The sequence below is a fragment of the Telmatherina bonti genome (genome assembly GCF_933228915.1).
Source record: "Telmatherina bonti genome assembly, chromosome: 9".
NCBI lineage: Eukaryota > Metazoa > Chordata > Actinopteri > Atheriniformes > Telmatherinidae > Telmatherina > Telmatherina bonti.
Window position 1 is genome coordinate 22,960,258 of NC_136627.1, and position 17,315 is coordinate 22,977,572.

The 17,315-nt window shown below is 37.5% G+C and overlaps 2 protein-coding genes across 2 annotated transcripts; one reads left to right on the plus strand and one right to left on the minus strand.

The window, feature by feature from the left end:
• Window positions 1-207: 207 nt before the first annotated feature.
• LOC306760631 (zona pellucida-like domain-containing protein 1) lies at window positions 208-2,614 on the minus strand (the record flags this gene model as incomplete). Its single annotated transcript, XM_079246574.1, has 10 exons — window positions 208-365; window positions 475-498; window positions 585-687; window positions 1,031-1,202; window positions 1,283-1,366; window positions 1,485-1,582; window positions 1,670-1,742; window positions 1,847-2,037; window positions 2,175-2,401; window positions 2,521-2,614. The coding sequence occupies 10 exons, from the start codon at window positions 2,612-2,614 to the stop codon at window positions 208-210; spliced, it is 1,224 nt and encodes a 407-aa protein (XP_079102700.1).
• A 6,762-nt stretch (window positions 2,615-9,376) lies between these two features.
• laynb (layilin b) lies at window positions 9,377-15,365 on the plus strand. Its single transcript, XM_079246603.1, has 7 exons — window positions 9,377-9,772; window positions 10,487-10,793; window positions 12,842-12,999; window positions 13,356-13,400; window positions 13,935-14,012; window positions 14,105-14,222; window positions 14,423-15,365. The coding sequence occupies exons 1-7, from the start codon at window positions 9,700-9,702 to the stop codon at window positions 14,754-14,756; spliced, it is 1,113 nt and encodes a 370-aa protein (XP_079102729.1). The 5' UTR covers window positions 9,377-9,699; the 3' UTR covers window positions 14,757-15,365.
• The last annotated feature ends 1,950 nt before the right edge of the window (window positions 15,366-17,315 follow it).

Below are 17,315 nucleotides of genomic sequence, written 5' to 3' on the forward strand. Positions count from 1 at the left end.
GAGACTACTGGATGCAGTAGTTTAGAGAGGAAAAGTTACATAAGATCCCACAGTATTTACTTGATTTCCAGGGCAGCTTGTTAAGAGTATTTGATTAGCACATAGAAACCACAATAATATACATATTAATGTTTAATTTCATGATCTTGAAATACAGCTGAATTTACAGTTTGCTGAAAAGTGATGAGGCAAACACAACTTAATCTCTCAGTCAAACGCACGAGATAATCCTCCCATCCAATAATACTTCTTGAGGACGAACCAGCCACCTAGAACCAGCAAGGCTGCAGCTGCTGATCCAAACACCACCCCTACAACCAAGCCCGTCACGTCAACACCATCCTTCTCTGATGCAGTGTTAGCACCTTATGCAATCAAGGAGAGATCAGAGACATTATCTTTCGGGTTATCCAAGATTTTGTATTATTCTTTATCTGTAAAGTTATGTGACAAAAGATAATAAAGTGAACTCACTGTAGGCAGCTGCGCTGGATGAGTCTTTATTGATGGAGAAAAAGCGAATGTATATGTTAGTTTTGACTTTGTGAAATATACAAGTCAAATGTAAAATATAGTTTTCAAACCTTCCCGAGCTGTATACAGAGGTCCAACTGAGACGGTAGCTGAGTCGCTGCTTTCTTCCCCAAAAGGAGCCAAAGATCTTCTTCGTCTATTGTTATTACAAGCCTGAAATATATTGTTGGTTTTTTGTGTATTATATCCCTTTTGAAACAATTGTTCCCCATCCCCCATCTTCTCACTACTCTCAGCTGTCAAATAAGCTCTCAATAGTACTGAAAACAGTTAACATTATCCACTGATTTAAATAAAGTGCCACTGTGGGCAGATTTTAGGCATTTTGAGGCTTTTTGCATGTCATTTTACGGCATTGCTGTTTCTGATCATAGGTTAGACCTCATCATTATAATCTGGATCCTTGGGATACTGGAAATGTTTTTGTTTTTTTTACATTTATGTTGCAACTTTTTTTATCACTTAGACATAGTAACTTCTCAACTTTCCAACTTACAGACAGAAGCACTTGGCACTTGCTCGGCTCACAGAGTCTTAGTATGCAGTGCAGGTAGATGCTGGACTTGGCCTGGTCTCTGTGCTGAACGAAGCGGAAGGCTTCGAAGTTGAACCGGGCGACACTGGAAAGTCCATTGTTCATCACAGTTGTCTTTTGGTCGACTGTACAACTGATAGAGACAGATATTATCATGTATGTATTCTGAAAAGACATAAACAATGTGTGCTAATAATAATAATTCCTTCTCACCCAATGAAGAAGTTATGTTGCTCACTTTGAGACATGTTGTAAGGTGTAGGAGTACTAAAGCAGTGATCCAGCAGCACATGGAAGCTGGAAACAGGGGAGGGGGTGAGTTAATCCTGACTACAATAATAAGCTGCTCATCTTTATCATTTTTATTTCAGGACTGATTTTGTCACATACCAGTCCTCTGTGGACATCAACTTACTTTCCTGTGAGGTTAACAGCCTTCACCTCCACATAGATCTTGGTTCGTAGCTCAAGTCCTGTTGAAGGTACGACTAATGGATAGCTATAATCAGAGTCCTATGTGAAGAAGAGAAAATAAATTAAAGAAAAACAAAAAGGAAAACTTTTTTTGTCCAATAAAGCGAAATGATTACTTGTACTTACATTAAAAACACTCATTTTGAGTGTATCAATGAAAGTTCCATTATTATCACTGGTTGCCACGGATACTGAGGAGCTAAAATAAAATTAGAGATCAGAGAAAGCTAAATTAATTCCTTGAATGAATTTTTAACATCAAAACATATTTATTTTATGGGGTAGATATTCATTGTAACTCACGCTACAATCTGCGTGTTGTTTATCAGATACTCCAAGGGGTAGCGGCATGAAAAGTGATAATAGAGATCTGTGGAGTAGCTGATCACCCCCTGGGCAGATCTGGGTGTGTCTATGTATCCTGTGATGATCACTGACTGGATGCTCGAGAAGCTACTGAAGGGACCTGAAGGGTCCGGAACCTCGTCCACAATCTGAAACATAGCACAACAGAAACAATCATTACAACAACTCTGCTCAAAAGTTTCTCCAGTTCAGCTCCAGTTTCCATTTTATTTTCCCACCAAATAATTCAGAATTGTTCAGCATCCTCCAACAGACACCTCCTGACCTGCAGAGACTGGCGACAGGGGTTATTCTGACTGTCGTTAACTTGAAGTTGGTAACGGATGATGGGAGGGTCCACGCTGTCGTCTACAGAACCCTGGCACTCTGAATGATTGTGGTTCCCATTAAGTGCCAGGTCAGTGGAATTGAAGCCTGCCCACTGAGCCGTGCACAAGTTGATCTCCAACGTTATTATGCTGGTGCCACAGTCAACTATCAGGTCGGAGTTGTCTGAGAAAATGAGAGAATTTAATTCAATTTGATTGTTTTTTTTCTGATCATTATCAATGTATAGCAAGATAAACAATGTGACAAAGAAAGGAGCATTTTAAGCCCTCTAGATGCTTTACCTGGGGTCCTCTCGTACTGAGATGAGCAGTTGTAGAGACACAAAGTAGGCTGGAGAAGCACAGCCAGCAGAGGGAGACAAAGTGTGAGAGTCATTCTGTCAGGAGGAGGTTTTCTCTGTTTCTCCTGTGATGAATAGAGAGAGACTATTCAATAAGATCCAGATTATCAACCAAGTCTGAGTAAATCTACCATCCAGGCAAAAATACAACAGTAATCAGCAGGAAAAAAAGTTAAAGTGACTACAGTCTGCAAGGGAAAATAAATAATTATTTTGTTTGGTTTTGCACAAAAAAACTACTTTATTGTGTGCGCAATGAATATGTCATCATTTAGAAATAAATTACAGACATGAAGATCAGAGGAGGACCTTACCTTGCAGGCACCTGAGCAGGTGTTTGTAGTCGAGTAAGGTAGTCGAGTAACGTGGCTTTTATAGTGTTCAGGACATCTTAAACCAGAGAGTTCCTCCTAAGCCCTCCCTTTATCTAATTATAGAACCCCCTCCAAACAAACAAAACACACACACACACACACACACACAGATGTCATGTTTGTGCCATGACTTTTCATGAAGACAGCAGCAGCTCCTGGCACAAATTACTGTCAGATCTTTATCAGGCAGATTAATGTGTCAGTGGGATTTGACACAGATCCCTCAGGTTAACTGAAGTGTTGTCTCAAGTTTCTTTTCATCAAGAAGAAGTGTTAAAAACCTGGTTTTAAAATGATCAACTCTTGCAGCTGATTGTGTGGAGGTGTGTGAGGTCTCTCTTTGGATGCAGCGTGCCAAAATGAGCTTGTTTCAGACTTTGAAAAGAAACATTTGTAAGATGATATAATGCATGCTATATGACTGCAGTAATGACACCGCACTGACAACCATTTGTAAAGATCTACAAATGTGTATGTTAGGACATCAAAATGAAGATCCTCCAAGATATGCAAGTCTTTGTGTAGATCCTCCGTGTTAAACGGTAGATTGCTATCTTGAGAATAAAGCACCATGAATGCCTGAAAAGTGATCATGATCCCTACAAGCTATGAAGTGCTCAGCCAAAAGAAAGCTTTGTTGATTCCCCCTACATGGCAAACCTCTCCTTTATTGTCTCCACTGAGCTGCAGAGCCGGTATGCCACATCGCTATAGGCCATAACTGTTACTGCTTATCTGACAAGACCTATTGTTCATCACCAATATGGAGTGAAAAGAAGCATCAGTGCCTTTGCCAAAGACCCTATGGTGAGAGGAGACATTTGTCACACAATCCACAGATGCGTCACTCCTTTACAATCTGTCCAGCCCCACCTGTTTTTACCTCCAAGGACACATGGTTTTTTTTTTTTTGTTGTTGTTTGTTTGTTTGTTTGTTTTTTTAGGTGCAGTGGTCTATCTTCTGTACTTCAGCCCATAAAGAACCAACCCATGAAAAAATGACCAGATAAGTCCAACTCTTTATTTATCCTACTAACAAAATGTAAAATAAAAAAAGTACCCATTATTACCATGTGATATGTCAAAATGTTTACAGTATAATCTTCAGCTTTCCGGTGTTCTTTAAGGGGCAGAAGGCAAAAATCAGATTGTGTTCCACCGGGTTTTTTTTTAGCAAAGTTTATATCATGAAGTGATGCCAAATGTCTCAGAAACTGTATGTATCATTTATCTTACAATGGGGTTTTATGAGTTATTCATGTTGTTGGCTTAATTTTTTTTAAATCTGTCCTAACTGCAGGGTCAAATGGAGATTATGTAAGAACGTTTGGACATGATATTTAACTCTCCAGAGATAGGTCAGTCAGGATAATCTGCTAAAACACTCAAACCTGCAGATAATGTAAATATACTCATGGTCTATTGCAGTGGTTCTCAGACTTTTTTTTTTTTTTTTTTTTTTTTTTTTGTCTTTTGAGGCATGGTCCCTAAAAAAGAATATTTAGGTTTCAACCCAATTTGCAAACCTCCTTTTCCCAAATCATTGACTCATGGATGCATACAGTAACTGGATAATATCTATTTGATGCAAAGGTTGTAAATAGATTTAATGTAAAACTAGAATCTGTTAATTTTTAATTAAGTCCAAGAATCCTCCTGGAACAGCGACCGTCCAGGTTAGAAACACTAGTGTGTCCATGTACAATTTTGTTGGAGTATTTAGTCCTTTCTTTGAAGTAAAACTTTCTTGGTTTCAGCACCAATATAGAAAAATGTTCCTCCACATGTTGTAGAATTAAATTGAAGAATTAAATTTGAGTTGAGGACAGATGTAATTGACATTGTTTGCATGATTAAATGGACAGAACAATATGGTGAACAAGGAAAGTTTTCAGAACCTTAAGATTTTTCACTCTTTTTCAGTTTGCAGCCATTTACTAAAATTATTTGAGTAGATTTGTCCTTATAATTGTACACACACTCTATATTGCAAATTTATTAAATAATAAAAACTGAAATATGACATGGCCATAAGTATTCAGACCCTGCTGTCCCTTTTTTCTGGTCATCACTGAGATGGTTTTACACCTAAATTTGGAGTCCGGTTGTGTTTAATTAATTGATTAAACTGACTGGACTTGATTAAAGGCTGGCACCAATCAATATACGACGTTACAGCTCAACAGGAAACTGCTTGAAAAGCTCCGAAACAGAACTGGGGAAAGACACAGATCACGCCAAAGAATTTCTGCTGCATTTGAAGTTCCTAAAAGCACAGCAGAATCCATAGCCGTAAACAGAAGTTTGGGATGACCATGACTTTTCTTCGAACTGAAGTGGAGACAGAATTTCTGCTTGCAGTTGAACGAAAGATAAATGTGACCAAGTACAGTGATATCCTAGAGGGCAACCGTTTCCCCAGACCTCAGACCAGGCTGAAGGTTCACCTTCCAACAAGACAATTATCACATTAGCACATATGCTACAATTACAAAGAAGTGGCTTAGAAACTAATCTGTGACTATTCTTTAACAGCCCAGTCACGACCCGACTTAAACCCAACTGAGCATCTCTGGTTACACCTGAAAATGGCCGTCCATCAACCTTCACCATCCTATACAGAACTGGAAAGGATTCTCTGATCCAGGTGTTGAAAACTTGCTGCATCTTTCCAAAGAAAACTCATGGCTGTATTAATGCTAAAGGTTGCTCCCACACAATGTGTATAGGAGCCTTTTTTTTCTCTTCTTCTTTTTTGCGTGTGTTCTTTAATAAATTTGCAGAAACAATTCTTTTAAATGATTTTAGAAAATGTCTGCAAATAAGAGTAGAAAATGTTAAGTTTGTCTGAATAGTCTCGGGGCCCACTGCAGAATATCAACATTGCTTCTGAAATACCAAAGTTAAATGCACCAGAGAGCCGGGATTAGTATGACAATGCATTGTGACAATGATTTGAGAACAGCTTTACTGGCTCTTATCACTGAGAGCAACAATAGACAATCAAGCACATCTGGAAACAATGCAAACAAGACCCAGGAGGCACTAATTTGGAGGAAGAAGAAAGAAGATATACTGGGAAGCTTGTGAGGAGATGGTACTGTGCTCTGTGGGCAAGTACAGTGAAGCAGATCATCACAGGTGCTACTGACCCATCTGGGTCTGCATATATAGTCAGTTGGACACATAAATTAGATATACAATTGCAAGAAACTACAAAGAAGCATTTTGTCAATTCAGTCTACATATAAAAGAATTGAAACATATGTTGGAGGATTTATGTTAAAGTAACACATTATAAATAACTGGGATCATTGAACAAAATGACTAAAGCAGCACATGGTAGACAATATTCTAAATATTTGATCCACAGAGGAGCACAGAGGAATTAACTGTACCTTAAACTATACAGCAAAATGGTTTGGTACCATCCCAGCAATTTACTGCTATATAATTAGAGACATAGGTTATACATTGTTGTTACAAGTAATGTACATCACTATCATCCACCACTCTGTGCATGCTTGGAACAGGCATTGAATGCAGTCTGTTAATTACTTTGGGTAGTTTTTGGCTTATTGTTATTCATTTAAAATGAAAATAGCTTATCTCATTAACTGAACTAATGTGGATCATGTAATGGATTTGTTTTCGTTGGATTATAATTGGGCAATGATGAGTTGTATTGAATTAATCTATTTCAAAGAGCTTTGAAATGACTTTGTTGTGAGCTGCCACTGTAATAATTAAGCTAAATATAATTTAATTGAAAATGAAAACTTTTGAATATTAATATAATTGAAACCATTTGAACATGTTGTCATTATGCGATTGTGGAGAAGAAAACAAAATAACTTCTAAATCGCAATCAAATCAAATTAAATCATACATGCCCTGTACATGTTTTTGTTTGTTTGTTACAAAGATCACCCTGTAGCTGGAGCTGAGGACACCAAATGCTATAGTTTTTGTGTGTTTTTATGTGTAGACATGTTATAAATTATTAGTTATCAGTTGTCATGTTTGTCTTCCACAATCACAATAGACCAAATGTTCACAGTAGTGAAGATCTTGACTGCAGGGAGACCAGTTAAGCAGCTGGACCCAATTACAGTAAAACCATGTTGATGTAAAATGATTTTTACCCTAATACAATTTTCTGTTTATTAAAATAATTTTCTGTAGGCTTGGTTAAAAAATGACATTAAACAGCATGATGTATTCTGGTGTCAGTTTAATTTATATATTTCAGAGTCCCAACTCTGCCTCGCTTTATTTGTAATTTGGTGTCATCTGCTGGACAAAATAAGACGTGGCATAAATACCTCATTTTAGGCCTCTGACGGGCTGAGGATAAGACTTTGTTTTGATAAAAGAAAAACAAGTAAACACTTATTTTAACAACAAAAAAGTAAAGTAAAATGAATAACATGGATAATGTTTTGTTCTGGAAATTTGTTTTCAAGGCTCAACATTTTCTTTCCTTTTTTAAAACATTTTTTTCCATTCTTTTTTTTTTCTTTTTTCATTTTTTGAAAGTTTTGAGGATTTTTTTTAAAAGAAATGTCAACTTTAAATATAAAGGCCAGTGACTTGACAACTTTATAGTTAAAAGATAATAAGGTTGTTTTGCACTTTTACACATTTTTTTTTTGTCTTGAATGCATTCAGTAGAGAAGTCTCAAACAAACAAAATGAAGTCTAAGTGTGACATTGGAAATATCTAATTATATATTTGGGGCATTTTATAAAGGTGATGATAATATGAGAAAAGCTTAATAATAACAGTGTTTGTAACTAACACCCAGTGACTTCATCACATGACAAGCATTTGCCAGTGCAAGCTAGAAACCAGATGAACTTATTTACTTTTAGAGATGAAAGAAGGAAAAAGACCAGACCAGGTCACATGTAAGAAGAGCTCACACACATGCTGGCCACGGACATGTCACCCACATAGAGACACAAGCCAGGCCAAAGACGACGCCTCTCCATGAGAAGCCTCTGGTTGTTTCAACTCTGCTGATACACACAACATACACACACAGCTCTGAATGAGTCTTTTTAAGCCTTGCAAGCAATTTTCCACATCTATGTTCCTGTAGCACAGGATTTGTCCTGCATAATCAACCAGCATCACAGTGTGCTGTTCATTGTGTTGTTAGTAAATATGGCAGACTACAGATAAACAACTGCAATAGACAAACTTTGAAGAGCTACTTCTTTAAATGTGCTTTTTTTATATTTTGATTTTGTTTATACCAAATATTGCCAATCCTAAACCTGTATCCCATATAATGAATAAATACATTGGAGAAAAAAAAAGAAAAAAAACTGCATCCAACAACCGGTAAATTTGGAACATCATGTATGTGTTTATCTGTGTTTGTTTGCATGACAGAGTGGCAGTAATACATGACATTAGTGGGTTCTTTCTATGGAATAAAAATTGTACATTCATGCTGCTTCACTTATCTAGATCGATCAAGAATCAGCTTTTCTGCTTTTAAGCACAGCGTTATTCTCAGCTAATATATATATATGTATATATATATATATATATATATATATATATATATATATATATATATATATATATATATATATATATATATATATGTATAAGCTCTGCACAATAATAAATAAATAATAAACATTTGATGAAAATTAATGCATGCATGTTATCAAGAATATATGTGACATGGCAGGAGTAGCTACTGACTCTCAGATAAGCATGTTGTCCATTACAGCATTGTCCTTTTTCTGCACCTTTCACTGGTATGTGAACAACACTTTCTGCACAGTCTTTGTCTGTCACATACTAGAAATGAAGGACAAATGCTTGGGCACCAAATCAAAGCAATGAACAGGAAGTATTGCCCTAAAAGAAAAAAAAAAAAAAAAAAGAGCTTGTTTTCTTCCTTGTCCTGGCCAGTCCCTGTCTCTTCCACCCTCTTCCTCCTAATCTTTCTGTCCCCACAGTATCTCATGTCCTTGCCGTCCATTTGTAAGGTGTTTTCACAGCAAAGTCTGACTCAGTTTCCTTTCCTCCTCTCAGCAGTGGTTTCACTGGGAACTTTCTCATAGTGGTGTGGTTCACCAACTTCCTGACACATGCGGTTAGAGAGCTTAAACCCGTGTCAAGTTAACACTTTAGCAAAGAAAATAAGTTTTAAGAAGCACAGTTTAAGTTCCTTTGTTTCATTTCTGTCCCTGTTTTCACTTTGTCCTCCGAGTTGTTTTCCCTGTTAGGGTTCATTGGCAGTGTGTACGTGGTGTTGTTGCAGGGATGACACATGGATTGTTTTAATGCAGTGCGCATGATAGCGACAAAGAACTCTATTCAGCCTGTAATGATATTACCATGTAGAAAATGGGATTTTGCAAGGCTTATGTAGCAGAGAACTGCGGGTTGAATCCACAAATGTGCAAAAGTATACTTCGTAGTTCAATGTGACGCTAAAGGATACAAGGATAAGCGAGGCTTTAAGAAAAATCCATTTTTTTCCCCTTTAAAAGCAGAAATCTTGGATCGCCACAATCCTGGGTTGTTTTTTCCCCCATCAACTCGACGCCATGTGCACGCCTACAGCAGTCGACCCAGTTTTTTTTTTCTTTTACTCCGTAAAAGACTGGTGGTTTTTCGGTTTCCTTTACTAGTATGTGGTTCACCAGTTTATTAATACATGTTTATTCCTAACTAGTTTGCCCACCAGACGTCCAGCTCATCGGGTGACCATGTAGAGATGGATTTCATGAAGTTGTTTGGGACAGTTATCGCCGTTTTGTTCCAGCCTGGATCTGCTTCTAGATTAAATGGTAAGACTTTGCTTCGAGGGTGGAAGGAGAAAAGGAGGGAAACTCTCTTTGGGACATAGCCCACTACTTTTACTCAGGATTAAGTTAGTAGTTTTTTTGTGTAAACAAGCTGTAAGCAGACTGCAGCTTGTGCCACAAAGACACATCCAAGCAGCCGAACTCTGCACTGAAGACCGTAAATCGTTTTGGATTCGGGTAATTGGTATAAATTCATTCTTTAAAACTCTTTTAGTTAATAACAGGATTGTTTGTTATTGTTATTGTATAAATAGGGTTGCATAGCCCATATTAGACCACACTACACTATTGCTCCAGCATTGTGCAACATCAGTTTCCTGTACACAGCACATTTTGGCTTATAGTTGTGGAAAATGACACAAACAGTGGCTTATAAAAATCTGTCCAATTTCCCTTCGTGTACATGTCTCTCCCCCAAAGTTTCTCCTCAAAAGTTGACTAATTTTTATGTGGGAAAGTAATCGGATCACATATGTATGTTTTGAGAAGAGAAAGTTGACCTTTTTTGCATCTGTTCAAGATCAGAATATTTAATCTGGAGCAAATACAGGTGTTTAAAAAAGTTGTTTTTAATGGACTAATTATAGATTTTAAATTGTGACACTATAAGGGGGAGGTTGTTAATAATTGTCCTGTCAGGGGAAGAATTTATGGGAAAACAACAACATGTATTTAGTTGATTTCCTCACTGTCCAGGTGAGAGAATTTGTCGTCGTGGGACGGAGCGACCATGCTACAAGGCATTCTACATCCAGGATAGCCGGCGGAGGCTGAGCTTTGAGGATGCCAGGCAGGCCTGCAGGTTGGATGGAGGTGAGCTGCTTAGCATTGAGACAGAGAGTGAGCAGAGACTGATGGAGCGGTTCATACAAGAGCTAAGGGTGGGAGATGGAGATTTCTGGATTGGGCTGCGCAGAAACCCACAGCGTCAAAGGACCGCCAACACCAATCCAGGTTGCCCCTCACAGTACCTCTGGCTAGATGGAAGCAAGGCCAAGTACAGGTAGGCTATTTAATCATCATTTTTAATCTAAAAGTCTTAGCTGCAGAGGTAAAATAGTACATAAAATGATATGAGGAAAAGAGGTTGCGGTACAATTCTTAAACGATTATTTGTTTCAGTAAGATTCAAAGTTCATTTTATCATGAGCTTTTCACCTTATTTAATCAAATTTGTACTTAGGATCAGCATCATACACTGATGGTCCCAAATACATATGTAATCAAAACTCATGCTGGGGACCAGTAGTGTATGACATCCTTAAAATACCCCATTATAATATATTCCTGCGTTATAATAATAAATAACAAAACTACAGCATAGCATTTAAAACTGAGTAGCATGGTAACAACAAGTAAAGCAGCAGTGTTGATTGAGTTGATAGCAGCATGGCAAGAAGTGGTGCAGAAGTGCATCAGTGTGGCACGAAGTTCACTTAACCTGACAGCCTCTGGGAAGAAGCTGCATTGAAGCCTAACACTCCTGCTTCTTATGCTCTTAAGCCTCCTGGCCAAACGGAGGGGGTCAAACAGTTAGCCAGGGCTCAGGGGGGCTGACTTTGTGCAGCATGAGGCTCGAGGAAAGTTTAAAGACTTTGTTTTGGATGGTTAACAGCAGGCCGGTGCCATAAGAAGGTATAAAACTGGCATCTTAGAGAGGCAGAATATCACAGAAGTTAAAATGATCAGGGATTCAACAATCTTCTCACAAAACATCTACAAATTGTGAAGTAATCTTAGGAGAAAATGTTATTGTATGTAAAATTGTGCTGATTTTTATTAATCCATCATCCCATCATGGAAAGTTTCAGAGAATCCCGACCACTCTGTGTGCAACAAACATGGCCAAAAAAATGCTGTTGCTTTATGATCTTTGGATCTTCACTGCGTAAAAACACACATTACTTTCTTTCAGCACTGTTCAGTATATCATCTATGCATGGGAGTTAAAGCTCTGTCATGTAAAGATGAAGCCATTTGTGAACATCTTCTATTTCTTTTAAAGAAATTAGAATTTTTTTTTTCTTATTGTGAAAATCATGGATGCTGGGTCCTCTGGACTGGTGAAGAGAGAAACCATTCGGTTTGTTTTCAGCATTGGATTCAAAACCCTGCATCTGGATGGATAAGCACCTGATAAACTGCAACTTCCACATGTGGAAAAGCACCATTAAATGCTGAAATGCACATTCATGTTTTACAGCAACATAAGCTCCCATCTAGATGGATATTTCAGAAAGATAATCCTACACTATACACTGCACCTGAAACAAACTCTTAAAATAAAGTACCTAAGCATACCTTTAGGTGTCCGAAGGATTGTCACTGGGTTGGTACTCCAGAGGTGCGGCTGTTGTACCAGTGTTGAATAACTGGGGCGGTCTTGTACGCGAAATTAACAAAACTGGTTAATAAAAGTTACAAGACATGAAGGTACACATAATTATCCAGTGTTAAGGTTCAGCATCAGTACCTTTAACTGTACCATACCACGGATAATACTTAGTTTCCCAAAATGTCCTTTATGTCTTGAGTGTTCAGGTGCTGATCGAGCTTGCTAAAAGTTCAGGCATTCACCAGTTCAAAATATATTGTGCATCATGAAATGTAAAATGCAGTTTGACGACTCAAGACTGTCCAGCAGCTAGTCTCACGTTACAGGCAAGAATGGGACAGCATTCCTCTACCAAAGGTCCAAAAACTGGTCTCCTCACTTCCCAGGAGTTTAAGGACTGTTGGCAAAAGAGGAGAGGATGCTCCTCAGCAGTATACATATACATAACACCTATACTTTATCTGACACATCAAATTCAAGATGGGCTAGATTTTTTTTTTTTTTTTCTGAAAAAAAGGGTCAAATTCAACATTTGATATATTTTCTGTTTTTATTGTTGTCATTTTTTATTTTGTTTTAAAGTTTGTATTTAGATTTTACACAACATTCTGAGTTTTGTTTTGTTTTTGTTTTTTTTAATATGGATGACAAATATAAAGTAAAACATACAAGTTATCTTACATCTGAACTTATTTTATTATCATATTTATCTGTAGGAACTGGCACTGGGATGAGCCATCATGTGGCAGTGAAATGTGTGTGGTTTTGTACCACCAGCCCTCTGCACCACCTGATGAAGAAGGTCATTTCCTTTTCCAGTGGAATGATGACAACTGCAGCTCTAAAAACAACTTTGTCTGCAAATACCAGGAAGGTGAGCAGACGCTGCTGCAGTCCCTGCCTCTGCAATGCTGGGGAATTTGAACAGTTTTCTATTTTTTTAACTGGAAAATAAAAATAAAATAAGATCAGTTTTTCTCATAATTGTTCCAAAAGCATTATCCAGACATGTCCACTGCAGTTAACAATGGGAAATAAGAATACAATCTGGAGGATAAAATACCTGGATAACTACAGTTTTATTGTCTCAAGCCACTTTTGTGGTGTGAACATGGCTAGTAATGTAAAAACAGGCCTTCACTGAATTTCTATGTACAAGTTTCACTGTTTACAGATTTGACTTAGGTTTTTTCCTAATAATTATCTAAACCTTTTTCCTACACTTTGCAGAGAGATTACCAGTATTTACAGGTGACAAAAGCACAGAACATCCAGGTAAATCACACAATGTCCATGCGTAACTTTTTGATACTTTTCAATGCAAATAGCGAGCAAGTGCTAATCAGTTACAACAAGACTGATCAGATTAAACCATCTTATTTATTTATTTACTTGCGTATTTAACAGGGACAGTACATGTTAATAAGCATTAATGAGCTAATTTAAACCTCCTCAGTAGTCCTTGATGAGTTACCTTTATTGTTGACTTTCTTCTTGTTTGAAGGAATAGTTCTAGTGGTCAAAGTTAAGGTTTGAGTTGCTTTCTTTGTCTGCTGATCACATGTATCACATTCCAGTACATGTTTTGCTCATTCCTCGTTTGATACAAACCATTCTAATTTTTCAGAGATGAATGTTTATGCTTTTATGAACTTTTTAAACCAGTAGAGACTAAATTTACTAAAAATTATTTAGTTATGTTTTTTTTTTCTTGTTTGTACATATTTAGATAAGCTGCATTTAGATAAACACATTGAGAGTTTTTGTCATATTCAGCTAATGAGCTTGTTTGTTTTCTAATGGTGGAAGTTTCATCTCAGAGGCCAAACATGCTGCCAACTACAGAGAGGGATGACAGGATACAAATAGGACAATCTGAGTCATCAGGTAAGAAAAATAACCCTTCGTGTTTTCAGGAAAGCTAATAGAAAACGTGTTTGAATACATTGTAAAGTGAAAACATTGTGCTTTTTTTGCAGTGTCATTCTCAGACAACACGCTCAATGTTTCCCACATCCTCTATGCAACTATTCCCGCTGTGGTTTTGCTACTGTTTGCAGCTGCTGGGTTCCTATGCTACAAACACCATGCAAAAAGGTAAAAAAAAAAAAAGAAACAGAAGAAGAATATTATGTAGCTGTACTTATGTCTAGCAAACGCGTGCACACATTGACTCTGAGCATTTGTGTCCCTTACATCTTTGGTATATACATATCAGAAATCTTGTTTTCTCTCCGAATGAGCCATATAGTCAGGTTTCCAGCTGCATTCTCTAATATTATCCCTTTCATATTCAGGAGGAAGACAGAGACAGATGGAGAAAGTTATCCCAGCAGATCGAAGCAGTGGATGTCAACAGCAGCTTCAACTTGCCCTATACAAGGACCTTACGCCTTTAGTGACATTACCAAACTGCCTCACACCGCTCTGGACTGCAGACCACAGGCAGGCACCATGACAAAATACCACGGTGCTCTTTCACATGACTCCCAGTGTGATGATTATGAGAATGTGTCATGTGCCGATAAGGAGAGCGGCTTTGTGACCAATGACATCTATGAGACTTGTAGAGCTCAAAGCCGGCGCTGCCGCCGTCAGGCTGGATGGGTGGAAAATGAGATCTATGGATAAAGCTGCTGATGCTTATCTGTGTCTATCAATTGCACCAGTAAATTAATATAACCCACCCAGACTGAGGAATGCCAACTTTCCAATCCCTTTCTTCCAGAACATTCTGCTTGTTGCCTGTGAGGTGCTAAGTGTACAGCTGTGTCAGGCTGGATGCAAATGAACTTGTTATCTAAGCATTAATCTGCTACTTTTTTGTATCTCAGATGCTTCATTCTTAACTTTTGTCAGCTATGACTCTGTACAGTACCATGCCAAAGTCTTGAAAACATTCATCACTTTCTAGGAAACCAAGGTTCATAGCTAAGCTGTCTGTGTAGCCACAGTACTGACATGTCCATTGAGTTAGTCATCTTTTTTTCTTTGATTGATTCATGTGTTTCGTGATCTAGAAAAAACAGAAGTTCCTCTGGAAACTGTCTGGTGCAAATGTCCACAGAAAAACCTTAAAAGACTTTCTGAAAGCCTGGGGAACTATTGTGCTGGACAACTTTAAAAAAAAAAAAAAAGATGCCTAAAAGGTCTGAATGTTTGGAAACAGAATGCAAAGAAATGAGAAAAAAGATCTTATATGTAAAATCTTTCTAATAAATGTAATCAAAGAAGAAGCTAACCATGCTAATGATAACAATATTACAAAGGACCATAATGACTCATTTTTTGCAGGTAAGTATGTTTATCAGCCCAGTAAGAGTGGTATCTTAATTTCTCTCTCTCTTAATTCTATTTGACCAAACAACATGTAGTGGAGGTTTTTGGAAATGTTCATATTTTGGGTATATATAAAGAAAGCAAAGTGTCAGGTAGATTTAAAAGAGCGAACGACCAACTTTTTTTTCGCGGAAACATAAATGCATGAAACTTCAGGTCTGCCTAGTTATATGTTGAAGCATTTCACTCACATTTGAATCAAAGATTCTCCATGAGATGATAATCTTTTTATGTTGTAAAAATGTTCAATTTGATGCAGATTTGCTGGGGGACCTATAACTTTTAATCAAATCTGAGATGGATGCACAAATATTCAAGGCAATCTAACATACCAGATGCCACGCGTATGTACATATGTATGTACCTATGTATGTATAGTCGGGCACAAAAATGCCTGAAATTAGCGAGTAAGCGTGAATAGTTTTAAAAATAACATATCAGAGATGGAAATCGCTGGTGACCACACTATCAAATGTGAAAATTTTCAACATTCTTTCTTTTCTTTTAAAAAGAAAACTTGACTGGTGAGAAATGATGCAACTTTACCACAGCAGTGAGCTTTTTTTGAGTCATTAATGAAATCTACTGAGAGAGGCAGGTCAGCTTGGTGGCCCAGCAGTGCTGCTAAATTTGACACAAGTAACCCTGGGAGAACAGCGGTAGAAAGTTGACACAAGGTTACTTGTTCTGTTTCAGCCATTTACAGAAAATTTCACTAGATCTGCTGTTATACAAGGGCAAAAAGATCCAATTCAGAGACAGTTTTGATCTTTTCTGTAAGCCTGAATCGTGTTGTCATGACTGACTTCCTGTTTGGACCCTCATGTCAAGGAATGGGACAGTACATCGGAAACATGGATGACAGAGCTCTGCTGACTAAAGAAGACCTCAGAGTTGTGTGTCTTCCTGACTACACTTGATTGTTTGAGATGTTCAACCCTCCCAGTCATCTGTCAGTTTACATCATATGTAATTATCAATCACTTTTTTTCTGATTCATTTGCAAATGTATAAGTCAGTGTGAATGTATATTTTTGATCAGAAAAGTCTGTGGTATTTATGAAAGTGAGTGAAATGGGCTGTGTGGTTGATGATTTGGAATGATGAAGTAAGCCCAGAAAAGGGAGGCTGAGTGTGTTCTTGGAGAATGTTAGACAGGAAATGCCAAAAGCACATCTGGAACTCTTACACTCAGGAAGTCTGTTCGTGACAGCGGAGGCCTTTGGAGTGCTGCGCTGCTTTGCCTGTTTAGTAATCCACTGTTCTCTGTTAGCCTGTCACTGCACAACATGAAGAGAAGCACTGCTGGGTGTGAATGGGCTGTTTAAAAAAAACTATTTTCAAGCGTTTGGACACAAAATGTTATGTTCACATTCTTTATCTATTAATAACATGGGTCTATTCAAATGAAATCTTAATTGCACAAATGTATGTTGGAATTTCTGTGACAGATTGGATATATGTCAATGTAATGACCTAACTGTAACACCTTTGTACAAAAGACGGTCCTGGTGAGGAAAATGTGCTTCTTTGTGTCAGTTTACTGCTTTAACCAACAGATGGTGCTGTCATGCAGGTTACCAAAGAGTCTTTGTGACTAGTAAAATTCATGTCTTCATATATGCATAATTACATTACACAATATAATGGATTTGCTATGTCCATTAAACGTTTTCTTCATCATAAATGTTAAAAGTAACCACATTGGATTGCATGTGTAAAATCTAAAGGGTTTTTGCTCAAAAGCATTTATGAATTTATTTTTACTTTTTTTTTTTTTTTTTGCAGAGCACATGCTCTAGGCATGTAGTAGTGACAGTTTCTAGCTTCGTTTGAATGCATTAAATCAGT